This window comes from Vigna unguiculata, chromosome 8, assembly GCF_037176805.1.
Source record: "Vigna unguiculata cultivar grain cowpea cultivar isolate G323 ecotype 2 chromosome 8, ASM3717680v1, whole genome shotgun sequence".
Taxonomy (NCBI): Eukaryota; Viridiplantae; Streptophyta; class Magnoliopsida; order Fabales; family Fabaceae; genus Vigna; species Vigna unguiculata.
In genome coordinates this window covers 40,837,078-40,862,924 of record NC_140799.1, presented here as the reverse complement: position 1 = coordinate 40,862,924, position 25,847 = coordinate 40,837,078, and the positions used below count along the sequence as shown (strand labels likewise).

General features: G+C 33.9%; 4 protein-coding genes and 1 pseudogene across 8 annotated transcripts; 4 read left to right on the top strand and 1 right to left on the bottom strand.

Moving 5' to 3' along the window:
* Window positions 1-199: 199 nt before the first annotated feature.
* Window positions 200-6,125, top strand: LOC114194710 (fimbrin-1-like). Of its 2 annotated transcripts, none has more exons than XM_028085083.2 (15): window positions 200-361; window positions 803-1,128; window positions 1,259-1,429; window positions 1,619-1,857; window positions 1,955-2,126; window positions 2,229-2,267; window positions 2,435-2,503; window positions 2,637-2,753; window positions 3,196-3,407; window positions 3,668-3,823; window positions 4,128-4,327; window positions 4,424-4,581; window positions 4,687-4,783; window positions 4,913-5,004; window positions 5,539-6,125. In XM_028085083.2, the coding sequence occupies exons 2-15, from the start codon at window positions 1,042-1,044 to the stop codon at window positions 5,785-5,787; spliced, it is 2,058 nt and encodes a 685-aa protein (XP_027940884.1). In that variant the 5' UTR covers window positions 200-361; window positions 803-1,041; the 3' UTR covers window positions 5,788-6,125. The 2 variants fall into 2 exon arrangements, with proteins under 2 accessions (XP_027940884.1, XP_027940883.1); XM_028085082.2 differs by having other exon boundaries at window positions 356-571.
* A 2,562-nt stretch (window positions 6,126-8,687) lies between these two features.
* LOC114194608 (protein ENHANCED DOWNY MILDEW 2-like) lies at window positions 8,688-18,116 on the top strand. Its single transcript, XM_028084945.2, has 18 exons — window positions 8,688-8,845; window positions 9,118-9,585; window positions 9,684-9,780; window positions 10,842-10,892; window positions 10,983-11,122; window positions 11,607-11,703; window positions 11,809-11,907; window positions 12,430-12,677; window positions 12,767-12,847; window positions 12,929-13,459; window positions 13,572-13,707; window positions 13,794-13,871; window positions 15,461-15,502; window positions 16,036-16,146; window positions 16,346-16,417; window positions 16,505-16,623; window positions 16,717-16,780; window positions 17,187-18,116. The coding sequence occupies exons 2-18, from the start codon at window positions 9,143-9,145 to the stop codon at window positions 17,850-17,852; spliced, it is 3,075 nt and encodes a 1,024-aa protein (XP_027940746.2). The 5' UTR covers window positions 8,688-8,845; window positions 9,118-9,142; the 3' UTR covers window positions 17,853-18,116.
* Window positions 18,117-18,936: 820 nt separating this feature from the next.
* LOC114193800 (putative long-chain-alcohol O-fatty-acyltransferase 5 pseudogene) lies at window positions 18,937-20,351 on the top strand (annotated as a pseudogene).
* Window positions 20,352-20,850: 499 nt separating this feature from the next.
* Window positions 20,851-22,428, bottom strand: LOC114193584 (V-type proton ATPase subunit e2-like). Of its 4 annotated transcripts, none has more exons than XM_028083445.2 (4): window positions 22,239-22,428; window positions 22,022-22,133; window positions 21,532-21,579; window positions 20,851-21,217 (listed from the first exon to the last, which is right to left on the bottom strand). In XM_028083445.2, exons 2-4 carry the CDS (start codon window positions 22,117-22,119, stop codon window positions 21,151-21,153), a joined length of 213 nt encoding a protein of 70 aa, XP_027939246.1. In that variant the 5' UTR covers window positions 22,120-22,133; window positions 22,239-22,428; the 3' UTR covers window positions 20,851-21,150. The 4 variants fall into 4 exon arrangements, with proteins under 4 accessions (XP_027939246.1, XP_027939247.1, XP_027939245.1 ...); XM_028083446.2 differs by having other exon boundaries at window positions 22,022-22,156; window positions 22,239-22,356; XM_028083444.2 differs by having other exon boundaries at window positions 22,022-22,165; window positions 22,239-22,354.
* Window positions 22,429-22,830: 402 nt separating this feature from the next.
* LOC114193581 (cell division protein FtsZ homolog 1, chloroplastic-like) lies at window positions 22,831-25,639 on the top strand. The gene is made up of 6 exons (XM_028083438.2): window positions 22,831-23,175; window positions 23,602-23,701; window positions 23,856-24,085; window positions 24,496-24,663; window positions 24,868-25,101; window positions 25,265-25,639. Exons 1-6 carry the CDS (start codon window positions 22,924-22,926, stop codon window positions 25,523-25,525), a joined length of 1,245 nt encoding a protein of 414 aa, XP_027939239.1. The 5' UTR covers window positions 22,831-22,923; the 3' UTR covers window positions 25,526-25,639.
* Window positions 25,640-25,847: the final 208 nt, after the last annotated feature.

Here is a 25,847-nt window from a genome sequence, read left to right as displayed (position 1 = left end):
CAGCTGTGACGATGAACATGTCAGCTATAATGATCCGACGGCTGTGATTTGATGAGATCTGATCAGATCAAAACAAAAACCACATCAAAGTCGGTTACACAAAACACCAAAATAACTATACACCAAGACTGCGACGTGTTTGAACGGTAGAGCGAGTTCGAAACCTGCACGTACTCTCACGGTTACCTCACGCGCCCAGTGTGGAACCAAACCAAAAAATAAACAAAACAGTAACAGGACTTGGGAGTCTCACGGTGTCTTCTCTTCTCTGTCACTTTGCCTACCCACTAAGAAAAATCGATCCTTTCTTCTCTTTCCTACGTTTCTCTTCATTCAATGTGTTGTTAGTGAAACAGTGAAGGTAGTTGAACATTAAAACAACCCATACCTTCATTTTTATGTGTGGGTATATTTCTTATTATTAGTTTTCACTCATTAACTTTAACAAATGCAATTACTGCAATGCATGTACCACCACCATCTGCGTGGTTCTTACTCAACTTCTTCTCTTTCATGTGTCTTCTTTCTCCATCTCAACATTCCCAATTCAATTTCGCTGTCTGGGAAAGGGGTAAATAACCGAATACCAATAATATTAAAAAAAAATATGGAACAATTACACAGATGTGAAATGCGTTGTACCCTTTTGATGTGTTTGATGGAATTGAGTTTCTGTTCGTTTTTTTATGTCATGGGGTTTTCTCAATAACTAATCTAACGAACTTTTTTTTTTTTTGATTTAGCATTTGTGTTCTGTTTTTTTTCCTTTTTAAGCTTATCGTTTGTTCGTGTTATCTGTCAGGACAACGTTGGACAGGTCGGTGTCAGGGAGATAAACCGCTTCCTCTTTTGGTTTTGTTGTAGATTTGGTCGTTATATTTGAATTCGACCGCGTAGCATTGCATCAGGCAATAGGTTCTTGAGTTATCAGGCATAAACGTATTGTTTGTGCTGCAAATATTTCTAAGCTTTTGCGGGGTAATTTTTGTAGTTTGGGGATACAATACAATTTGTAGCTTTTTCGGTTAGTGATTTTTCAAGATGTCGAAATTCGAAGGTGTTGTTGTCTCCGATCAATCGCTTCATAGCCAATTCACGCAGGTTGAGCTTCGCAGCCTGAAATCAAAAGTAGGTTCATCTCATTGCTTCTCTGTAATGGGCCTTCTGGTTCAATTTCATTATTCTTTTAAATTTGATGCCTTTCATGGTTGTGTTTTTTTTTTTTTTACCTTACATGAACCTTTTCCTGGTGCTATAGTTTGTCACTTTAAAGGATCAGAATGGTAAAGTTACATTTGAAGATTTGCCACCTCTGATGGTGAAGCTAAACGCATTCAGAGACATGTACAGTGAGGATGAGATTAGGAGGATCTTGGGGGAATCAGACACTGATTTTACCAATGATATTGATTTTGAAATCTTCTTAAAGGTTAGTGGTTTGGTACCTTCGATTCTTTCTTTTTTACTATTACTAGATTATGAACTTTTTTCCAAGTACTGAAGTTGAAATAGTGGGATGATGTCTGAACTAGTTGTGTTAATGTAACAGTTTGTATGCCATATAATAGCATTCACTATAATGCATGCAACCTTCCAATTGATTACATTTTCCATGCAGGCATATTTGAATTTGCAAAGCCAAGCTCCTGCAAAACAAGGTGGTAGGAGGCATTCCTCGTCATTCCTCAAGGATACTGTGACCACCCTTCTTCACACAATCAGTGAATCAGAAAAGGCCTGTTACGTTGCCCACATAAACAGCTATCTTGGTGATGATCCATTTTTGAAGCAATATCTTCCATTGAACCCAGCTTCAAATGATATCTTTAATCTTGCAAAGGATGGCGTTCTTCTGTGGTATATAAGCATGCTGGTTGTTGCATTTTACTTACGTGTGTCTGAATCTTTAATATGTATTGACTTTGTTATTTGTTACATGTTGTGTTTAATGCAGTAAACTCATCAATGTTGCTGTTCCTGGGACTATAGATGAGCGAGCCATCAATTGCAAACGCAATCCCAGTCTTTGGGAGGTCAACGAGAACCATACTCTATGCCTCAATTCCGCTAAGGCTATTGGCTGCACAGTGGTTAACATTGGTGCACAGGATTTGGTTGAAGGAAGAGTAAGTTTTAGCTGTCTGCACTTCCTAAATTCTCTTCAGACATTTACCTAGGTTCCTAACTTTTAGCCTTTGTCACATTTCTGTTTTTTGTTTGTGTTGCAGCCTCATCTTGTTCTGGGGTTGATTTCCCAAATCATAAAGGTAAAAATACATGAACTGCATATATCATTAATTTTATTTTAGCTTAGTTATTTGAATTTGTTTGTGTGTTGAAATCACTTTTCTTATTGCCCTTACTGATATTTTGACTTGTGGAATGATCAATTAGTCATTTTTCTCACTTTTGCTCCCACTATCTTGGATTTCAGATTCAGCTACTGGCTGATCTCAACCTTAAGAAGACACCACAACTTGTGGAATTGGCTGATGACGGTGAGGTAATGAGATATGCATTTCTTCTTCTTCTTTAATATATATTTCCATTGCAATTAAATCAAATTGTAATGTTTCATTCATTGCAAATTGTGTTTCGGGATAACTGATGTATTTTGCATATCATTGTTGTCTCAGGATATCGAAGAGCTTCTTAATTTGTCTCCCGAAAAGGTTCTACTAAAATGGATGAATTTTCATCTCCAAAGAGCAGGATACGAGAAAACTGTCAAAAATTTTTCTTCTGATCTTAAGGTACTTGAGCACGTCTTTAAGCGTTTTATGCTTAAGGTTTGACTAATTTATGATTTGTTAATTTTCTTTGTAATTATTTTTGTATTCTTTAAGAGTGAGTACAACTAAATAAATGCAATTTGAGGATTACTTTAGTACTTTGAGTAATGATACATCTAAATTTGTACAATGGTATTTAGGATTTCAAATCTTGGAAATAGTATACTTTGACATCTAGATGCCTTAGTCATATTGGTTAATACATTTTAAAGAGGATTTTCGCCACAGAGAATCCAATTCCAATTTTGCTTGTGTTGTTCTAGCTGAGTTTTGATTTCTTCAACTCCCAGTTTCTAAGCCAATACTGCTATAACTCATGAGGGTTTATTCCTCTATAATCTGAAATCGAATCAAGCTATTATCAATCCACTGTCCTAATTTGTTCACACTGGTTTATTTACAGGATGGAGAGGCTTATGCTTATCTGCTTAATGTCCTTGCTCCTGAACATTGCAATCCAGCCACCTTAGATACCAAGGATGCCAATGAAAGGGCAAATATGGTAATTGATCATGCAGAGAAAATGGGCTGTAAAAGATACTTGAGCCCGAGGGATGTTTCCGAGGGTACTTCCAATTTGAATCTTGCTTTTGTTGCACAACTGTTTCACCACAGGTATGAAATGAATTACATAGTTAATTCTATATGCATGTGTGCACTTCTCTTTGGAGGATTCCTTTTCCTTGGTTTGTTTATTGTATCATAATCGTAGTTATTTTCATGCATTTGAGTGGTAGCATGCTTGGCCTAGATCCAGAACTGTGTTCTCGCTCTTCAGAAAATACCTTGATTTTGCAGCATTACATATGTTAGTTTCTGTAATTTGTTCCCATTTAAGTGCTGTAGTTATTTAATTAGGGCTCTACACAATGCAGGAGTGGTCTATCTACAGACACTAGAAAGATTTCCTATGCTGAGATGATAACAGATGATGTGCAAACATCTAGAGAAGAGAGATGCTTCCGACTTTGGATCAATAGTCTTGGAATTTCTACACATGTAAATAATCTATTTGAGGATGTCAGAAATGGGTATGTGTTCCATTTCTTAAACTGTATTTATTGTTTTGTCAAAATAGAAAGTCTTCTATTTCAAGTTAGGACAATTCTCCTGCTATCCCATGTTAGGAAAAAGTAGGTAGGAACTATATGTAGAAGCTTTCAATTCCTCTGTTTTTTAGTATAAGTAACTTCACTTCTTCTTTTTTTCTTTATGTTTATTTTCAAGTATCTGGTAATTTTCCACCTATCCCATGTTGGGAAAACGAAAGTGAGTGTGATATCCAACTTTATAAAATTCACTAAGTGTTTGATTCCTTTTACTTTCTGCATGTAGATGGGCACTTTTAGAGGTATTAGACAAGATTTTTCCAGGGTCAATTAACTGGAAACAGGCGACAAGACCTCCAATTAGAATGCCATTCAGAAAAGTAGAGAATTGCAACCAGGTTATAGAAGTTGGTACACAACTGAGATTCTCACTAGTCAATGTATCTGGCAATGACATTGTGCAAGGAAATAAAAAGCTCATTCTTGGTAATATCTTCATCTCATTATTGCTTCCACACAAATGTTATGACCATATCTGTGTACCTTTCAATTTGTTCTAAAATGTTATGTTTCATTTTTCAGCTTTATTGTGGCAACTGATGAGGTTCACTATGCTTCAACTGTTGAGAAATTTGAGATCTCATTCCCAAGGAAAGGAGATCAGGGATGCAGATATCCTGAAATGGGCAAACAGAAAAGTGAGGAGCACTGGCAGAACTTCTCACATAGAGAGCTTCAAGGTTTTCTCCAAAACAAATTCTGTTTATTTGTTGTTAATAACAGTGTTCTGCAACAGAACTATAAATGATGATTTACTAGTGACACATTTTTTTATATATGTAAAGGACAAAAGCTTGTCAAGTGGACTCTTTTTCCTTGAGCTTCTGAGTGCTGTTGAGCCCAGACTTGTCAATTGGAACCTTGTCACCAAGGGTGAAAGTGGTATGATTCCTTTCAAATGTTACCATTTTATATAGATAGATAGATTATCTATAACAGTTCCTTTGTATACAGTGTTATAAATTTGCTATTTTCTGATTCCTTCCAAATTTGCTTAATTTGTTATTGTAGATGATGAGAAGAGGTTGAATGCCACCTACACAATCAGTGTTGCACGAAAGCTTGGTTGCTCCATTTTTTTGCTACCGGAGGATATTGTGGAGGTATACTTGCAACAAAACTTTATCCATTCCATACTGTTTGAATAAACTTTTACACAAATGAGTCCAGTTTCTCTGTTGAATTTTTTGGTGTTATTTTCTGCTGAACATTAAAAACACACTGTTTTGATACTTTAAAGATAATTTTAATATATTTTAAAACTCCAAAATTAGTGGCTATCAATGTATCTTAAAGAAACAGCAGAGAAAAACTAGTAAAGAATCCAAATTCTACACAAACACACTAATTAGAGAAACAAACACTAATCATATTACAAGAGAAACATGTAAGTTAAAATGAATTAAACTTTTTCCCACAAGTTAAAACCAACTAAAACCCTTCAACCTTAATGAAACTTCTTCCATCTAGCATCTAAAAAGCTGAACTGTATAATTTAATTTTAGCTGAACTGCATAACATTTTACCTTTTTATATTCTTCTGTTTACAGAGAAGCTTATTCAACAAATACATACACTCTGCATTGTCTTTGTTTATGATGTGTTTTCTCACTCTTTCTTGGTTGATCTCATGGCAGGTTAACCAGAAGATGATACTCACTCTTATAGCTAGTATAATGTACTGGAGCCTGCAACAACAGACTGAAGATCAAAATTCATTTCCTTCACCTGAAGCATCTCCAGCACCTTCGGTTTGCGGCGAAGATGAAAATTTCTCCATCGGCGGTGAGTTCTCCAACTTGAGTGTTGATGACACCACTTCTGACAGCACCGCCTCTTCACAGCCGGAGTCTGATGGCGTTGCTGCAGCAGATGAACTGTTATAAGTCCTCTATCTGCATAAGATGATGTCTGCTGCATGGTTTTGCAAAGAAGGTTAAGGAAGCATCTTCTTCACCATTTCTCAACCTTCAAAAACAGAGGTTACGGATGTAAACAAATCTATAGAATAGTAGATGTGAATAATTTGTACAAAAATTTCTTGTTCTTTGGAGAGGAATGCATATCATGCTTATTCAGAGGGATCAGATTGAATAAAGCTTCTTAAGAGGGAAAGAGAGAAATGAATGTGATCAATTCACACTACTCTATTTGTATTTTGTCATTCGTTATGTTCATGTCACAACCAACAGCAACAAATATAATAATTTTCATTCACTATAAATGTTTCAGAATTCATATTATAGATAATGTTTCAGAATTCATATTATAGATAATGTTTCTATATTTGTATGTTAACATTTGTTGTTGTTCCCTTGTCTATTGGTGCCTAGTAGTGGTAGTGGACGAGGTGTAATATATGTGGGGTAACATTTTATGCATTTTTTTTTTCTTTACCACGTTATTATTAAAAAATTATCTTTATTTCCATATATTTTATTGACAAGTTTCTGTCATTTATTTTTCTATTTTCTCAATAAATATTTCTTAAATTACACGGCGAACTTTGTTTCCATAATTCTTGTTGGTCTAATTTTTTAAAGAAAACGTGTATCGTATATATTATTTCGTATTGCATTATTGGAATTTGAGTTTTAAATTATCTGGTTGAAAAACATAACATAAATTGGTGTTTGAGTAGTATTAGACTTGATTTTCTTAAACAAGATTTTTAAAAAATAAAGTAATTATTTGGGTAAATGACGTTTTTCATACAAGATATTTTAATAACTTCTATTTTAGTACAGAAGAAAAAAAATTAACTCTTGTTTATCCAATAAATTTGTCTTTCATTGAAATTTTAACAATGAAGTGTGATGCAGATTATTTCGAAAAAAATTTATTTGACACATTTTTATTTTTTAGGCCAATGCCAGATGCAAATCATTTTGTATGGGTAATGTTTGACTTTATCTCTGTTTTGATGTAAAAATCTCATTATTTGAATACAGTATATGTATAGAAAATACTTAATTTTTTGAAGTTTAGTATTTGAATAAAAATAACTTTTAATAAAATATAATTTTTTTTTGTATGAACTTCACAATTTTTTTATTTTTCAAGATAAATCAATAATATTTTTTCAAATTACTATCGTCTAGAACTAAACATGATTTCATATCTTAAAATCTATTCAAAATAAAATTTAACCAAAGATACAAATTAATTCAACATGTATGTATACAAGATAATAAATAGAATCTTTAATTAAATGTATAATCTTATCTTATCTTATCATCAATATTTACTCTGATTTTTGTATGATTTAATCTTAAATTCAATCGTCAAATTTTGATTGCATACTAATTTCAACATCTTTCAAGAAAGACGAGAAAGAGGGTCAGATATAGATGTAAAATATATTCTTAAGCTTGTTTAAATAATTAAAATTTCGACTCTTACGCAAATTATAGCAATTTACATTCCGATATAAATATTTTGTAGTCTCATTAATAAAAATATTGATAAATAATATATCACATCATAATAAAATTTATCATTCAATATGAAGAAGAAAGTCCTAAGAGAATTGGGTGTCTATATACGCTTTCAGTCAAAGACAATATGTTAAATATAAATTTATATGGTGTACTTTTTTCACTTACATATATGTTATAAATAAATATATGTTGTAAATATATAAATATATATATATATATATATATATATATATATATTACAATAAATTAATAATTACATGTTTCCATCCAAAGAATATAAGTGGAAGCTACTAAAAAGCTTAAAAATTTAGCTTTTCATAAAAATTGAATAAAAAAAGGAACTTTGTCTTTAATTGTTTCTATGTTGGTACTTCAAAACTTCCGTTTTCATGTATTTTAAGTGTTGAGTGCGACATATATTTTACATTGCACATAAAAGAACCAACAATAATTAATATTATTTTCTTGTCTATTTTGTATATTAAAAACAAATCAAACTAATAAAATACATCGATCAACACTTCACTCTTTTATGATTATAATACATGTCATTTGACATATTATCAGTAAAATAATGAAAAGTTAACATTTTTAGATTTACTTTTAATTCATGTGTTGAAACTTTCAATCGAGGAATTTGAAATATTTTCTACTCAATTATATTATTCTTAAATAACACATTATTTTTATAATCCCATTTGCATGTCATTATTATCATTTATATAGTTTGTCGGATTATGTTTTCATTATTATTCATCCCACACATACGTTGTATTAATGAAAATATTGTATGATATAATTATATTGAACTCTCTTTGAAACCTATTGATAAATTCCAAAACATGATAAACAATTTACAACATAATATAGTAAATTTAGACATTATTTTATCTTGTTTCATGCTATAATAATAATAATAATAATATTTATACATGTATACTTTTATTAGTGTTATTCTTTTATTTTCTTTTATCATAATAATAATAATATAATAAAAATATATTATTTATTTTGTGTTATATATAAAAATAGAAAAATAATATTTTAATTCACTTTTTTAATCCATTTTTAATCTATTGTTTTAATCATTATTAAATTTTTTTTTTGTTTTTTTAATGATATAATGTGATGATTTAATGATTAAAGTGATATATTAAAAGTGAATAATAAAATGAATGAAAATATCATTATTTTTTATCATCGTACCTTAAAAAATAATATTATTTCTTATCTTAATTTATTCTGATTTCATCTTATTTGTTTTTTTATCATCGTACCTTACAAAATAATAATAATATAATCATCCTATCTCTATCAAAAGAAGGTTATTTGTGACAGGTGGCGTTCTGACTGAGAAGAAGAATAGTTAGTGACGGGGCAACATCTGTGAAAATCGAAACAGCGCCAAAATCTTCTCAAAGGTTTTTCGCTCCCTAACCTAACCCCACACCCTCACTCCTCCCTTCTACTGTTGCTTCCTTCCCTCTCTGGCACGTTACAAAAGGTTCTTTCACTACTCCACCATGATCGTTCTCTTTATGGATTTTAGAATCTAGGGTTTTTCTTCTTTTGATTTTTTTTTGTTTTAATTTCTGTTACCACTGCATTTTGCAATTTGTTACACTCATCTACCCCTGGCCACGGTGATTGATGAGTGGGGAGGGAAGGATGTTATGTTTAAACCCTGAATGCTTATGATTGCACGATATATACATATACGTTATTATTAGCAATTAGCCACTCCTTTGATTTGTGTTTTTTTGTTTCTTTGGGTAGTGTGAGTGGAAAGTAAGGCTTTAGGATGAAGAGGGGTAGGTCATCATATTCCGATTGTGAAGAGGAGTACGAGTCTGAGATCCAGTCAATCTCTGTGTCAAATTACCATCTTGTAGACGATGAGGACAATCCTGTGTCTTTTGCTGTGTTGCCAATTCAATGGAATGATTCTGAGAACTCTAGTGCCTGCGAAGAGAAGGTGTTTCTACACGGTGATGCCGATAGCGGACTGTTGAAGACTTTCATGCAAGTGACGGCGTGGCGATTTGATCTTTCCAAAGCGAGACCTGAGGTATTCTTGCTGGCAAAGGATGGAAGGTGGGTCAAACTTCAGAAGCCTAGAAAGAGTTTTCAGGAAAAAGTAAGGACTGTTTTGATCACCCTTCACTTCCTCCATAGTGTGAAGGGACATGATCAAAAGTCTGTGGGATCTTTCTGGCAAGACTTGAGCAAGGATAAGGAATTGATGTATTTTTCCTCTTCTTAACTTTCTTACTTTCTTAGTCTGATAATGATGTACGTGAAAGTGCATTTCCTGATGGTTTTTCAAAAAAATTTATTTGCAGCTCTTACGGTTCTAAGCCTTCAAAAAATGATTTATCGGACCACATGCTTTTGATTGGCGAAGCTTCCAAAAGGGATGCTGTCTTAGCAAAGTCCAAGGTTTGTATTTCCTTTTTATGTAGTTTTAATGTCAATTCCAGAAATTTTACGTCGTGGGTGCTAGAGAGTAAGTAAACTTCACAATAGAAATTTTTCTTGCTATTTACACCAATAACACATAGGACCAATGACACTAAGACCACAACATATTAAATTTGTGTTTTCATTAGGAATGAGTTAGAAGAAGAAACAAAGTTTGGACATAGAGACTAATTGGTAACCACACACACACACATACATAAATTTTTGGGGGGTAAGACTCAAGATTATGGATTGATTTTTGTATTGCATTTCATATTAAGCGGATGAATAGTAATTATATTAAGAAATGGTAAAAATCTCGTGGCTGCCCTCAAATGTGCCCAAGTAGGTCCGTACTTGCACAGAAATTGCCATGTTAAATAGAAATTGAAAAAATAGCTTTTCACTCTCCTTCCTCAACACTAATGGAAACTAATGATTGGAAGTATTATTCGAGTCTGACATTATACCCTAGTTATCAATCTTAGTTTCTAGGTACAGATCTCATGATTCTATTTTATTCTATACTTTAATTTGGTTAAGTAAATGATTTAGTTTCATAGATAAACGATAATACATTTTTAAGTAGGTTTTAAATGGAGTGTATCCGTCAAGACATTACATATGGAGGAAGTTAATTGATGGAATTCACATATGGCACTATGTTTTTGAACCACTTTGACTTCCAATGTTGATGGGATGAAGAATATATAACAATAAATTGTACAGATTGACTCACTTTTAATTTCATTTTAAGGGGTCTACATGACCCTTCTTTGTTCTTTATATTGAATGATGTATCTATGGGATTTCATGTTTAGCAATAGTTCGTGAAAGTGGGTTGTAATAACAGTGAACTAGATAAGGTGTTTTGATCTCATATATTGTTCCACCCATAAGAGTTTGCATGTGGCAATGAAATTTTGATCAATTGAGCTCTCTGTTTCTTTTTATTTTCTCTGTTTTCATTAGATAAGACTTGTTTATTGTTCCCAACATGCGTGCTTCATTTTAATGCATTTGCATGATGACTTATACAGCTTTTTCTCGTGGTTTTGGAGAAACTGAAGAGTCAAAAGCTTCTTAATGAGGTCTGTTTTTACAATCATCGAAGATGATTTCTCTGAGGCATTTAATTCCACCGTTGTGTATTTTTAATGATTTTTTCTACTTTATTTCAGGAAGTTAATGATTTCGAACTGCCAGGATTTCCTGTTGTTGGAACTGACAGTGATATGATAGACAAATCTAATGAAGAGTCTGAAGAAACGGATGTTTTGGATGTTTGTGCACTTTGTGACAATGGTGGTAATGTTACATGGTATGTTATTGTTTCAGATGAGTTAATTCACTTTAATAATCTGTATCTGTCCTCTTGTGTATCTGTCTGACAGCATATCTTTTGTTAAGAATTATTGGAATAGAGATTGTGCATAACAATACTCTACACTGATATGATGTGTAAAATTTTATAAAATACGAACACTGTTTCTATTTACGAAAGTTGTGAACCACTTGATCTGTAGAAATCCAGCATAAGCCAAATCCTGCCAAGATATAATGAGCTATAATCACAATAAAAAAGGATACAAACGAAATCAGTAACCATCTCTTAAGATTGCTTCCTCATAAGATAACTAATTAATTCTACTATATATTCTAAAGATACTGTTAGGTACCTGACGTTACCATGTCTTCTATTAAATTTCTTACTGTAAATTACGTGAAATTTTCATTTGCCTCCGTATTGTGGAATAGTTTTTAAGTTTTTCTTCATAATTTAAAATTATTCAATGTTATTGCAGTTGTGATGGCGTGTGCATGAGATCATTCCATGCTACTGTGGCAGCTGGTAGAGAAAATTGTTGTGTTTCTCTTGGTTTTACCCAGAAGGCAGTTGATGTATGATGGTTCTCCATTGTTTTCCTTTTATATTTTTCTTGTCCTTTTCCACTTCATATAATTGGGAAGAAAATTGTTTGACTGTAGCCATGTCAAATTTTGCAGGAGATCGACAACTTTTATTGCAAGAATTGTGAATATCGTCAGCACCAATGCTTTGCATGCGGCAAGCTGGGGTCTTCTGATAAACTTAACAGTGCAGAGGTACAGCAATGGAAATAGCTTCTCTTCTTGCTTACATCATGTAATTATTTTCCTGTGGTTGAATGATGTGTCTCCTTGTCACTGTTAGTCAAATTATCGGTTTTTTAATACTTTATATTGACTTGTTTTGTAGCTATGGTAGTATAATTGAAATCCAAATAAAAAATAAACATGCCCTTCGAATCTTTACACTTTTCTTCAACAAATAAAGCAACCATTTTTGTACTACCCAACCCCAAAAGTAATCTTATTAAGGCATGCTGACATGTCTCTCATTTCCTCACAATGTAGACAATTTATGAAAACTAACCTTGGACATGAATAGTGTTTTATCCATCCCTCTTCTCAAACCATGCATACCTGTGAACTACTGAGTCAAACACTTCTCCTGCGTCAATGTCTGTTCTACGTTGTAATGATTATGATTGATTCACTGTAACACCAACAAATCTTGGGAAAAAGTGGTTGTCCTGGAGCTTCCTTGTAATGCATGGAACTAAGTTTTTGGGATTCACCTTTCAGGTTTTTAAATGTACTGCTGCAAACTGTGACCGTTTTTATCATCCACGTTGTGTTGCAAAATTACTTCCCATGGTGGTTAAGCATACCACAGAGGAATTTGAGAGAAACATTGCTGATGGGATTCCTTTTACTTGTCCCCTTCATTATTGTTGTGTCTGTAAAGGATTGGAAAATATGATGGATCCTGAGTTGCAGTTTGCTGTTTGTAGACGTTGTCCAAAGGCATATCATCGTAAATGTTTACCAACGTGAGTCCTATTTTATTATGTGTTTTTTGTCTTTCATTTTATAATTCTAATTTATGTCTAGAGGGTTGATTCTCAAATTGCTTTTTCAGAGAAATTAATGCTGAAAACAATGATATACTAAGGGCATGGGAAGGTCTTCTACCAAAGAACCGCATTCTTATATATTGCTTGTAAGTGTTGTGGATTTTTTAGTTTTTCAGTTTGTTTGTACTAGTTAATCCTTGACTATGTTTGACTTTTACATTGACCAGAAATCATGAGATTGATCCTGAACTTGGGACTCCTGTAAGAGATCATATAAAATTCCCCAAAATGAAAGCTACTGCTAAAAAAATTGATACTACTATTGAGCAGAAAAAGCCTTCAACTAAAAAGATGGTTAAGTTGAAGAAAAATATTGACTCAGATAACTCACCAGGCAAAAGCACTTCTACAGGATCTAAACTGACTGCAAAACTGTCTTCTGACAAAGTTGGTACCAAGAAGTCATCTAATAAGAGAATTTCTAGTTCAAATATGTCGAAAAATCCAAAAAAGCCAAAACCAAAATCAAAAGAAGCATCAAGGTGTTTGACTGAAAATAAGATGTCAATTTTGAAGAAATTTGAAATTCTTGACACTGAACAAACATATAACCAGCTTACAGTTGGTAAAAATGATGATTCGAAGCAAATTGAACGTGGCAATCAGATAAATAAGGTGAATACTAACTTCCCGTCTGTCGAGCCTAGTGGAGAGTTGAGTATTGAATTGCCTCCACTGGATACTGGTTTGGAAAAGAGGTAAGTCTGTCTTATTTCCTAAATATGATGATATTGAAACTTGAGAGCTGAAGCTGTTATTAAAGATAATGTTAAAAACTTGTTTACATAAAGATGTTTTCCTCCATTGTAGTTTGTTGGCTTTATTTAAAGAAGCCAGTTCATCCATTACGTTGGAGACTGTCTTAGAAAAGCACACTCATAGTCACTCGTTGAGAAATGTTTTGGAGAAGACTACTACAACAGAGAAATTGGAAGATTCAGTTAATGTACACAACTTTATACGTTTATTGCTATGGTTTTCCACTCAGGAATTTTTGGTAACATTGTTAATTTTGTCGTTGTTAATGTACAGTCTGTGAGTGGGGGTAGCATTCAGGACGCCAAAGCTGTTTGTGACCCTGATGTTTTGAAACAGATATTTAAGTGGAAGGTGCTTAGTGCTTTACTTTTTAATTTCTTTTCTTATATTTATAATTATTGTTATTGCAGTAAAAAAAGGAAGGTTAGTTTATAGGCATGTTATAGTAATGATTGACACATATTGGTGTAAAGTGAGTCTGTGTGTCTATAGGCGTTGGGAGTATCGTCTATGTTTGAGACTTTGATAGGTGAGTATTTTATCCTTGCCATTGACCAGGCATGGCAGAAGGTGTAATGTTGACCTTTCATTACCCTAAGAGTATTGATTAAGGACTGGTGTCTTTGTATTTGTGCCTATCCTGTTTTGTTAAAGCAAAATACAAGCTTGACAGTATGTACAGGGTACCATAAAGGTTCAGGTGATGACCCTGGGGGTGCTGGGAACTAGGGGTTCCTCTACAGCAATGCTGGTGACAATCCTTTTGGTGCCATTGGTTTTAGTGGCAGTGTTAATTGTTGGAATTTCTGTTGATTTTGGGGGATGGGCTTATTTGGGATGAATGATTATCCTCATCACTGGAGTCTCTCATATTACCTATATTTTGCATTCAAGAAGATGGTCCTTGTGGATTCTGATAAATAAAAGTTTCCTACCAGATTGTTTCCAATTTACTGCTTTTGCACCTTTTTAATGAGATCATAAAAATCAAATCCTGAAAAATCTGTATTCGTTGGATGGTAAATGTGCATAATGAGAGGGGGATGGGAAATTAGTTGGCTTATGCAGTTTTCTTGTAGAGAGTCATTCTCCTAGCTTTTATTGAAAAGTTTTTTTTTTTTTTTCCTTTTAGTTTTACATAATAAGTTTATAAATGTGTTTGGTCCAACTTCTCCTTTTAAGGTGAAGAGAAGCCTAAAAATTTTGGTAAACATTACCTTAGGTAGACCTGATACAGTCAGGTAGTTGTGTGTTCAGTTTAATGGTTTGGGAAATGTGATGTGTTCTTATGAGGGGGGAGTTGTTGCTGTTAAGTTAGTTCTTTATGCCAAAGCCTAACCAATCTAGGAGCTGACTGCTAGTTACCTTTATAATCTAGGAGGTGACCGCTAGTTACCACTAATTACCATATGTACTGAATGCCTTAATTCCTTATAAAGGAAGGGTTAACAACAAAGGAACATCACGCAACCATACTTCTTTTATCATGTTTAAGTCTATATCATATTCATTGTTTTCATACCAATTAAATTTAGTATGCATGCTCTACCTACTTGTCCATATTAATAACTGATAGACTGTAGTCACTGTATGCTATGATAGTTGTTGCAACTTGCAAGTACTTGGTGTTGTATGTGCCAAGTCAGCATTTGTTGTAACTATCTAACTGAAATTAGTTATACTGAACGGTTAGTTAGATATATAATCCAGTTTGCAAAGTTCCTGCTAACTAACACATGGTATAGTTAGCAAAGCATGCAATAGCAAACTATTTTTTATGTATAAATACCAACATATGTACTTGAAGCAACTAACGCATTAACTCATTTTCAGTTCATATGATTTTTCTTTTTTTCTCTTTCTCGTTACTCTATTACTTTGTTTAATAGTCATCATACATCCTTCAAGAATTGCTGAAAGAACATTCTTTACGTATGCAGATTGCAGATAAACTTCATTGGTATGTTCAGAATGGTGATACGGTAGGCCCTCCTGTACTTGTGCACTTAATTTCAAATATAGCATCTGCATTAGTATCATAAATTGTCAGTAGTTGACCCTTTTATTATCTGAAGCTGAGTGAAGATAAAAATTGAGTTGGCATTCTACCAGTCTGTAGTTCCTAGTTTCTTGGGAGATTTGTCAGCAAACTTTTTTTTTTTCAGTCAATGATTTAATTTAAGTGAACTAAATCTTGCTGTCTTTGACAATTCTCTCTGTGATCGTTGCTATTGATCTCACTAGTTTTGGTTACCAAAGATCTTTTTTAAATTCCATGCTCATTTGCTTTTGATGAATTTTAGGCAATATACTTGAAACCTCTTTTTATATTTCTACTGTTTTACATTAAATTTCTTGAGTATGCTTGACTTTTCTTTCTGTCATTTTTATAAAATAAAATAATCTGATTTTCCTCATGAAATGTTCTGTCTGGTGGATTACCATTCGTGACATTATTATTCTATTTCTAATTGTTGAAGTTAAATACCTGATTGGCATGGTTAATGATGTTCAGATTGTGAACTTGAGCTGTGGTGCTGATAATTTTAGCATCCTTATGAAGAAAAGGCTTCAGGAGACTGGGAAGAGATGTTCCTACAGAAATTATGGTTTGCATCCAACAAAGGTAGATTGTGGTTTGTGTTGGATAGTTAAAGATGAAAGATACATGGTTATTGAGAGAATAATGTTCTGATTATAATGAATTATCATAATTTCACTTTAATTTAGTAATTAAAGCCGTTAAACTTTAGTTAAAGATTTTGCTCTTGACTATCTTGTTAGTTTTTTAATGTTTTTTTTTTCTTTTTTGTTGTCAATAACAGAATGATTTTAGTTTTGAAAGGAAGAATTGGATGACTGTCCAACAAAACGAGTTACCCACAGGGTCACAGTTGGTAAGAAATTTTCAATTGCACTGTTAAGATGTGCATGGATATCCTCGAAACGAATAAACTTGTTAATTGTATTTTCTTCTGTACCAGATCATTGGTCTCAGCCCTCCCTTTGGTCATAACGCAGCATTGGCTAACAAGTTTATAGATAAGGCCCTTGAGTTTAAACCAAAGCTCCTAATTCTTACAGTAGCACCAGAGATACAGAGGTAAGACCCTTTCTCAACTGTCTACCGCAGAACTGTCACTAACGTTATTGAAGTTTTTTTCCTTTACACCATTGTTTCTTGCTTGTCATACAGGCTTGATAAGAAACTATCACGGTATGATCTTATATGGGAGGATGAGAATTTTCTATCAGACAGGGTTAGTCTCTCTGTCTACCTGCATGCACTCACTCCAAGATGGGAATCTGCTTATAATGAATTGCTCTTTTTTGTAAAATGCATATTTAACCTATCTAATCTAACCTCGAATCATGTCACGATACTTGATAACCATGCATGCCAAATTGAAGACATCATAGAAATTTATTAGTATCTATACAGTATCTTCTGTAAAATTTAAACCCGGATTGAATTTATGATGCTCTATGCTTGTAAGAGTGATTAAATGGTGTAATCAAACTGTATCAAGCCTTAACCCGAAGACTAAGTGGATCCCCACCATGTTACATTGCAGCTTTATTGTCTATTAAAGTTATTCTTTCATTGATCCATGTTAACCTAACGGCAGAATTTCCTTTTTTCCTGTTCCTGGCCTTTTTACGCAGCCAATTAATCTACCTGGATCAGTCGATGCAAATGACAGACAAACGGATCAAAGGAATGTAAGGCCACCTGTACTTTCCCTCTGGAGCCGCTCTGACTGGACTACTAAACACAAGGTCATAGCCCAACAGAATGCTCATGAACTGTCAACCACAGAAAAATTGAAGTCTGACACATTAGCTGCTGCTGTTCATGCTCCCAGTGGAAATTGTGCTGACAATTCAAAGTTAACTGATGAGCAGCAAGAAGATCAAGTATCTGTAATTGATGATGTTCAGAACAGAAACTGCAGAAGCTCATGTAATAATGTTGAGGAACATAAGAAGGGCAAGCCTGAGAAGTCACGAAAGAAGAGAAAACGTGTTGACGAATCCAAACCAGCCAAAAGGCAGGCTGTAAATAAAATACCTAATGGAGTACCTGACCACACTGAACAACCCAATCCAATCAAGAAGACTGGTTCTTCGGATTCTGACCACACTGAACAACCCAATCCAACGAAGAAGACAGGTTCTTCGGATTCTGAACCTCGTACATTCATTAAAAGTGACAGTTCTGAACATAGTAGAGGATCCCAACCTGGATATGTTGGTCGATTGCATGGTTTTGCTGATGTTCCTAACTATGTATATGCGAGCCAACATTCGTGTGGTTGGCTTGAAGAGTAGTTTTCTTTTTTGGTCCTTTTATTTTGCTCATTCATGCCCCTAGCTGTACATACACCATACACTGATCCAGGGAACAAGTCTCCAATAGATTAATGTTAACTAACAATTTTCAATATTAGGAAATAGGGGTGGCGGGCATATTTGTTGAACTGTTGCATACTTGTTCAGTCTTTATTTATGGATAATCTTTTATTCTTTTGTAAAAAAGCTTGCATAAATATTCTTTTGTGCTGTACATAATATACCAGACTACTTTTTATCTTATGGAAGTTCTTCTAGTGTTTGGAACCTTTTTTGGATGGTAGTAATAGACTCAAGTAAATCGCAACTAAATTGTAATGGATTCCAATAAACCACATAAGATAAGAAGAATTGAAATTGTTTATTAAATTTACATTCTTTTCTTTAAACAATTGTTTTATGTTTTTATTATTTTAAATGTTTATAGTTTAGAAATATATGTTTGCTTTTAGCTTTTAACATTATAAGGTTATTATATTATTTAATTATTAAAAGTATTTTACTAATACCATGATTTTTTATCTGATTTCTATAATCAAGAATACCGTGTCCTTTGAAGTTTATATAGGTTTTTCTGAAAATCTAGAAAATGTTTGTGACATTTTACTGCGTATTTAGTGACATTTAGGTTGACAAGGACACCTCCGTGTAAACTCACTTTTATAATTTTCTGGATAAAATATTTTTTAATCCTTTAAATTTATGTTTAATTTTATTTTAACCTTCCAAATATAAAAAATATTCTTTAATTCCTCAAACTGAAAAAAGTATTATTTTTTTGAATTAACAAATTTAGAACATTTTTATTCATCGAAATCTAACAGTGATATTTTGTACCATCAGTTAAATTTAAACATTATTTCTTTAATCATCTAATTTGAAAGTAACCCATTTTACTTCATAAAGTTGTTACTAAACTATCTTTCCATGAAGAAATTAATAATAAAAAATGTATTAATAATTCAAAATTTCAATGGAGGAGAAAAAAAAATTTTCATCCAAATGTTAGAAATTAAAAAAAAAAAATTGTCCAATAAATTACAACAAGTGATTTTTCATATCACTGTACTAACACATATACATCTTTTCTCACACAAAATATGTCATGTCTCAATTTTATCATTTGTAGAGTCCAGACATGAATAGTAGTGATGTAACTATTTCACTTAATATAAATTGGTGCGCAATTCAGAAAAAAAAAAAAGACAAATTTCTTTGTCAATTGTAGCTTTCCAATTTTCATAACCACCCCATAATCACAAACACAAACATAAAGATTGTGAGATCAGAATCAAGAAAGAAGAAAGAAGATGAATGTGGGAAGAAGCAAATGTCTGGAAATGGAAGGAGAAATGAAGAACTTAACGAAGGTATACGTTTCAGTCCTAATCTCACTTTCTTACTGCTATTTCATTTCATCAAAACTACCCAAAGGAATGTTCAGATTTCTGTCTCTCTCACCTGTGTTGTACCAATTCTCCATGCTACCTCTTCAACTCACCACTGTCCTCCCAACAGGTGTCACTGCCTTGTTCATCACTTGGCTCACCAACTCCAAACTTCTTCTCTTCACTTTCGATATGGGACCTCTTCCTTCAAACTCCAACTCCCTCCTTCACTTCCTCTCCTTTGCATGCCTCCCAATTACACAAACCCTAAAAACAAAATCAAATTCAAAACTCACTTTTCATCCCATTTTTCTCCCAATCAAGGCCTTGCTTTTTCTACTCTTTCTCATACCCATCAAACACAAACTTCACCCCGCGCTTGTTCTCACCAGCTATTGCACTATTGTATATCTTCTTGTGGACATTCTTATGGGACTCTGCAACATTCTCGTCAACGCCGCGTTTGGCGTTGAGCTACAGTTACCGTCCGATGACCCTTATCTCTCGACCTCGTTGCGTGATTTCTGGGGGAGAAGGTGGAACCTCATAGTAACGTTTACGCTGCGACACACCGTATACAATCCCGTCAGATCGTTACTGATCAATACCGTATTGGGCCCCCAGTGGGCCTCGGTGATCGGCGTCATGGTGACTTTCTTGGTTTCTGGGTTGATGCACGAGCTTATATTCTACTACGTCACACGTGTCTCTCCCACGTGGGAGGTCACGTGCTTCTTTTTGCTCCACGGGGTTTGCGTGGTCGCGGAGTTTGGTGCGATGAAGTGGTTGGGCCATAAATGTAGACTGCATTGGGCCGTTACTGGGCCCATTACTGTGGGGTTTGTGATCGCCACCGCCGCGTGGCTTTTCTTTCCGCCGTTGATGCGTACTGGCACTGGCGAGAGATCCATCAAGGAGTTCAACAACGTTGTTGAGTGTGTTATGGGAATATTTTACTAGTCCCAGTGTAACATTATACTTTTTCTGTTATTCTCAATTTGATTTTAACTTGTTAATTTTTAGTTTAGTTAATGTTTAATTGATGTATAACAGTAAAAAATTTAGTTTAATAGCAGTTTACAGATACTGATTAGAGAGTATTTAATATAACATATTAAATGATTTCATTCATTTAAAATATAACATATTGAATATGTTTGTTTCCTTAAGTGTGATTGTATATTTTTTTTATATTAATACTCCAATTTAGACTCAAATAGAAACTTAAATATAAGCAACTTTCAACCGTATTGTTTCCTATTTAGTGCCACAGTGTAAAAAATACTTTAATTTCTAAACTTCATCACCATCTTAATAAATATAATGGAAGACAATTAGTAAGATTATCTTTTAATTGTATGAAAATAAAAATATTACGTGAATAACCCAACTACAAAATTTAAAAATGATAGCTTACTTAAGAGTTTCACTTCCAACTTTTACTTAACTGTCTCTAATTATATTTGATATCTAGTTATTTTTTTCTTATGACATTTGGCAACGTAAAAGGAAAAGAGAATCCCAAAGTAGAAACGTACCAGCTCAATGTGGTGGTGGTGTGAATGATCGTGTGAAGATGGGAACTATGATTTTGGGAATAAATCCTCTCATAAAATTTCTTTTAGAAATTAGTAAACACCACGATATAATGTTTATTTCACCAAAATACATACTTAATAGTCCTATACTGACTTCGGGAATGAACAAGGGTAGAATACAACAATTGTAACATGAGTAATGGCAGCATGTAAGACCCAATGTAGAACAAGAATACATACAGATCCACCCATAGAAAATACTAACGATTTATGAGAGCTGAAATCAACTCCTCTCCAACGTCCAACCAGCGATTCACATTCTTAAGGGTTGGCATCTGTTTATGCAGAAAGTTATTCACCCTCACTCAGGATAGGTACGATCAGCGGTTTCATCTGTGCTAGATATACAATCGCCCACCTGATCAAGCAAATTAAGAACCAAAGTAAGCACAAAATGAGAAGAAGAAAAAACTTAATGTGATAAAAAAAAGGATAATAATGCTATAGAACCAAAGGAAAATGTAATCATAATTAAACGAACAATGTTTAAGGATACATTCATCCTGAGAAGTTATTCATTAAGGGGAAAAAACTTAATCTTTAGAGGTTCCTTTTCCAATTAATCAATGCCTTGCCAGGGTAACAGGCTCAGGAACACAACTTCTACATGCCCCAATTCATGTACTAACTTTATGAAAACTATAAGAAAAAACAATTCAAACATTCACTCACATCATCCAGCAGCATATTGTTGCAGTAAGAACCAAGGTTAGGTGAAATCTGCAACGGAGTAGTAAGATATTAATTCAGACAGAGAATAATAATTTGAGAGAGGAAATATTATCATGGACAGAGAAAAAGAGAGACAACAAAACTCAAGAATGTCTTTATTCAAGAATTCAAGAATAATAAATCTCTTTTTCTTCAGAAGAACTTACATCATCTTAGAAAACTACTTTGGCACTAACTAAATATAAATACATCACACTGTAAAATTCATCAAGGCATTGTCTGAAAATTCATAACAGAATGAGCTTTTAATTAAACAGAGCGACAGCGAGAATTTTTTTCCACAATAATTGTGGTGAACAAGTTTACAATTTTACAGATCCATTAGCTAGGCGAGATTATGAATTTCTTTTCGTAATTTTTGTAAGATTAGCATCAGCAATTATTAATTACTTCACTGAAACTATGAGTTTCAGAAACGAAGAAGCATTACAGATTCGAGGAAGGTCCTCTGTTGAAACAAATTCTGGTACAGAGGGACGCAACAATTCCAATCACTGCGAAAACTAGCGTGGTAACCGAGAACCCCATATCGGTCCCTGATCCTGATCACACAGAAAATGAATTCCTGCAAGAACTAAACAGAAACAGAAATAGCATGAACAAAATTAGGAAACGGAACCCCTGAAAACGAAACGACACACCATTACCCCTCAGTTCCGTAATTCGTCGTCGTATTAGTGATCTGAAGCTTCTGAGTTGTGGATATTCAATTTGATATCATTTGATCACTTCTCATGGCATGGCCACTGATTGAACATTGTAACTTACTATTCACACGTCCTTATGGGCCTATTATTTGGGTTTCTCGGCCCAATAGTATTTAGATTCTCGTTTCCTAAGTTTACAGTGTTTTTTAATGTATAGTTATTTAAAATTAAATTTAAATTTAAATTACTTTATTTATTAATAGACAGACAGAAATATCAATGATCACTTTGTCAGAAGTAAACATTTTAACCAGTAACTGAAATATAGTAAATTTTTGAAAAATAAAATCCAATGTTCCGAAATTAATATTTAATTTATTAAAATTTTACTTTATAATATTAGGAAAAGATATTATGTACTATAATAAAAAAAATAAAAGATGATTTATTTACTCTGATTATTATTTTTTTATTAATTATTAATTATAGAAAAACATTTCAAGGTGGTAACAATGAACCGTTATTAAATAAATAACCTAACGTCCTTTCAACGAATTGGAGTCCAACCAAGGAAACTAAATCCACTCAAAATTGGAGGGTAATCTATCAGCTACAATTTTCGTTTTTCCATTTAGCCCTAAAACCCTGAAAAGGCACATAAAAAAACAGAGAGAACAAACAAAAAATGGCGATGCTTCGTCCCCTCACAAACCCCAACGAGCTTCTCTCACTCTCCTGCTCTTCTACATTCCACCACAATGCACTCACAACCTCTGTTTCCTTCAACCCCAGAACCACCAGAATTGCCCCTCAACGTCGTCGTTTTGCCTCGGTCAGATGCTCATACGCCTATGTAGATAACGCTAAGATTAAAGTTGTCGGCATCGGTGGCGGCGGCAACAATGCTGTTAACCGCATGATCGGTAGTGGTTTGCAGGTGGGTCAATTGGGTATCTTGTTGTTCGCTACCCAATTTCAAATATCGATTATTGTCAGTGGAGACATTGTTTTATAGTGGTTGCTCATTATCGAATACCTATCTTGTTTCAGATGAATGTCAGCAAAACCTTCTTTGAATACACCTTTACTGTTAGCTGAATGTTATTGAAGATAACAAAATTTTGCTGGTCTTGTTTCTTATTTAATGAGTTATACTTAAGAATTTTAGTTTCTAACTAAATTTTAGCTAGTAATAGAGTTTATATGAAGGAGTGTGTTGGATTGGATGGCATAATAATACTCCTTATTGAATCCAGTGTTACTTTGTAGCCAGAGAGTGGCACTATTCTATAAACTTCCATTTGTGTTTTGCTGTCACCAATTGAAGAATGCTGATGCTATTTTTGAATTCTTCTGCAATCAGGGTGTAGATTTCTATGCAATAAATACTGATGCTCAGGCACTGCTAAATTCGACCGCTGAGAACCCTATTAAAATTGGAGAAGTTCTAACCCGTGGGTTAGGTCAGGCACTCTCCTTGGATAAGTTTTTGTTTGTACTAAATTACTATGATATGATTTGTTTTTGTAGGTCCAGACTGTCTGGTTTTGTTTTTTTGCTTATTTTGTTGAGAAATTGAGGGGTGGCCTTTGATTTAAATTACTGGTAGAGCTACAGGTACTGGTGGGAATCCACTTTTGGGGGAACAAGCTGCGGAGGAATCAAGAGATGCTATTGCTGAAGCTCTTAAAGGATCAGATATGGTGTTTATAACAGCCGGGATGGGTGGTGGAACGGGGTCTGGTGCCGCCCCAGTTGTAGCCCAAATATCAAAAGAGGCAGGTTACTTGACTGTAGGGGTTGTTACCTATCCATTCAGTTTTGAAGGACGTAAGAGATCCTTGCAGGCAGGTGTTTTTTTTCTCATTGTTTGGGAATGTGATTACTGAACTAGTTCTACTCTTAATTAACACTTCCCTTTTTTTTTAATATGTTAAAAAATATCATTATCTTCTTCCTTAGCTTTGTATTTGATCTTGATTATTTATGAGTATGTTCGGAAATCTGTTTGCACCCTTTTAGAAGGAAGTTGTCTGGCACGTTCATAGAAGGAACCTGTAGGTTGAGTTGACATTTTGTTGAAATTATCGTTTTTTTTCAAATACACTGTATAGTTTGTTATCCAAGTTGTGTGTAATCCAATGTATATATAAGTTTATTTTGTCAAGCTGATATGAATGCATGGTTCATCTGAAACTTGTAGTCTTTCATATGAAATTTACAAATAACTGTCTAATTTTCATTTTATTTTCTTCAGGCGTTTGAAGCCATTGAAAGGCTGCAGAAAAATGTTGACACACTTATAGTGATTCCAAATGACCGTCTGCTTGACATAGCTGATGAGCAGATGCCTCTTCAGGATGCTTTCCGTCTTGCGGATGATGTTCTACGACAAGGAGTACAAGGAATATCAGACATTATAACAGTGAGTTGATTGGCAAACGGTGCATTCATTTTATTATACAGACACTAGAACATGATTTAAGCGTCTTGTTAATCCCATTAGATCACTAACTTGCAAAGAGAAAAAGCAAACATAAAAAGCATGAAGCATTCGCTACCCACTTAAGGGTATGCCTGTGCATTTTTTGGCCTGGACGTCATTAAAAACTTCCGTGCTTTCTTGAAGGTACCTGGACTTGTTAATGTGGATTTTGCTGATGTAAAAGCTGTGATGAAGGACTCTGGCACTGCAATGCTTGGAGTAGGTGTTTCGTCTGGTAAAAACCGAGCAGAAGAAGCAGCAGAACAAGCTACTTTGGCTCCTTTAATTGGATCATCTATTCAATCAGCTACCGGAGTTGTGTATAATATCACTGGAGGAAAGGACATAACCCTGCAGGAAGTGAATAGGGTGTCTCAGGTATTTAAGAATTTTATGGTAATCTAAGGAACACTTTGTTATTCCTGTGATCTTGTAAAATTGTTGCTAACATGATGTTTTTGCATTTATTTTACCATAACATGTTAAAAAATTTCAGTATTCCTGTGGCCTGTGGACTTCATATGGTCAATAATTTTTGTAGGTGGTGACTAGTTTGGCTGATCCTTCTGCTAATATTATATTTGGGGCTGTTGTTGATGATCGGTACACTGGAGAGATTCACGTAACTATTATTGCAACTGGCTTCTCGCAGTCTTTCCAGAAGAAGTTGCTAACAGATCCCAGGGCTGCAAAGCTGCTGGATAAAATGGCTGATGGCCAACAAAGCAAGGCAGTGCCTCCTTCTCTCAAGGCCTCAAACACCATTGAATCTAAGCCCTCCCCGCGAAAGCTCTTCTTTTAGTTGCCTGTTTTACACTCTTCATTTTTCTAATTACTATTATATTATTGTAGTCATTCAGTAGTGCAATGATCTTCCGCTTAATTGATTTAGTGAGATATCGTTCTCTTGATGTTCTTTCCTCTCCCGTGTGCACTGTTTTTATCAAATCAAGGAGTCGTGAAGTTTGAGAATATGTTTCCTATTTGTTGTTTATTTTTTAAAAGATTTGCATAAGAAACGGCAAAAAGTAATTTTTCACTGTTTTTTAGACTTGAAGAAAACTAGAAACAGAAATTAAAATTACATTTTTGTAAATGTGAAAGCTAAATAAAAACAGAAAATA

Coding starts and splice junctions, on each gene's coding strand:
- LOC114194710 (XM_028085083.2), top strand. CDS start 1,042: ATGTCGAAATTCGAAGGTGTTGTTGTCTCCGATCAATCGCTTCATAGC. Junction 1,858..1,954: donor AAGGATGGCGTTCTTCTGTG/GTATATAAGCAT, acceptor TGTTTAATGCAG/TAAACTCATCAATGTTGCTG. Junction 4,328..4,423: donor AAATAAAAAGCTCATTCTTG/GTAATATCTTCA, acceptor TTCATTTTTCAG/CTTTATTGTGGCAACTGATG.
- LOC114194608 (XM_028084945.2), top strand. CDS start 9,143: ATGAAGAGGGGTAGGTCATCATATTCCGATTGTGAAGAGGAGTACGAG. Junction 11,908..12,429: donor ATAAACTTAACAGTGCAGAG/GTACAGCAATGG, acceptor TTCACCTTTCAG/GTTTTTAAATGTACTGCTGC. Junction 12,678..12,766: donor CATCGTAAATGTTTACCAAC/GTGAGTCCTATT, acceptor TTGCTTTTTCAG/AGAAATTAATGCTGAAAACA.
- LOC114193584 (XM_028083445.2), bottom strand. CDS start 22,119: ATGGGGTTCTCGGTTACCACGCTAGTTTTCGCAGTGATTGGAATTGTT. Junction 21,580..22,021: donor AGAGGACCTTCCTCGAATCT/GTAATGCTTCTT, acceptor ACTCCGTTGCAG/ATTTCACCTAACCTTGGTTC. Junction 21,218..21,531: donor ACAATATGCTGCTGGATGAT/GTGAGTGAATGT, acceptor TTGCTTGATCAG/GTGGGCGATTGTATATCTAG.
- LOC114193581 (XM_028083438.2), top strand. CDS start 22,924: ATGGCGATGCTTCGTCCCCTCACAAACCCCAACGAGCTTCTCTCACTC. Junction 23,176..23,601: donor TGATCGGTAGTGGTTTGCAG/GTGGGTCAATTG, acceptor TTCTGCAATCAG/GGTGTAGATTTCTATGCAAT. Junction 23,702..23,855: donor AGTTCTAACCCGTGGGTTAG/GTCAGGCACTCT, acceptor GTAGAGCTACAG/GTACTGGTGGGAATCCACTT.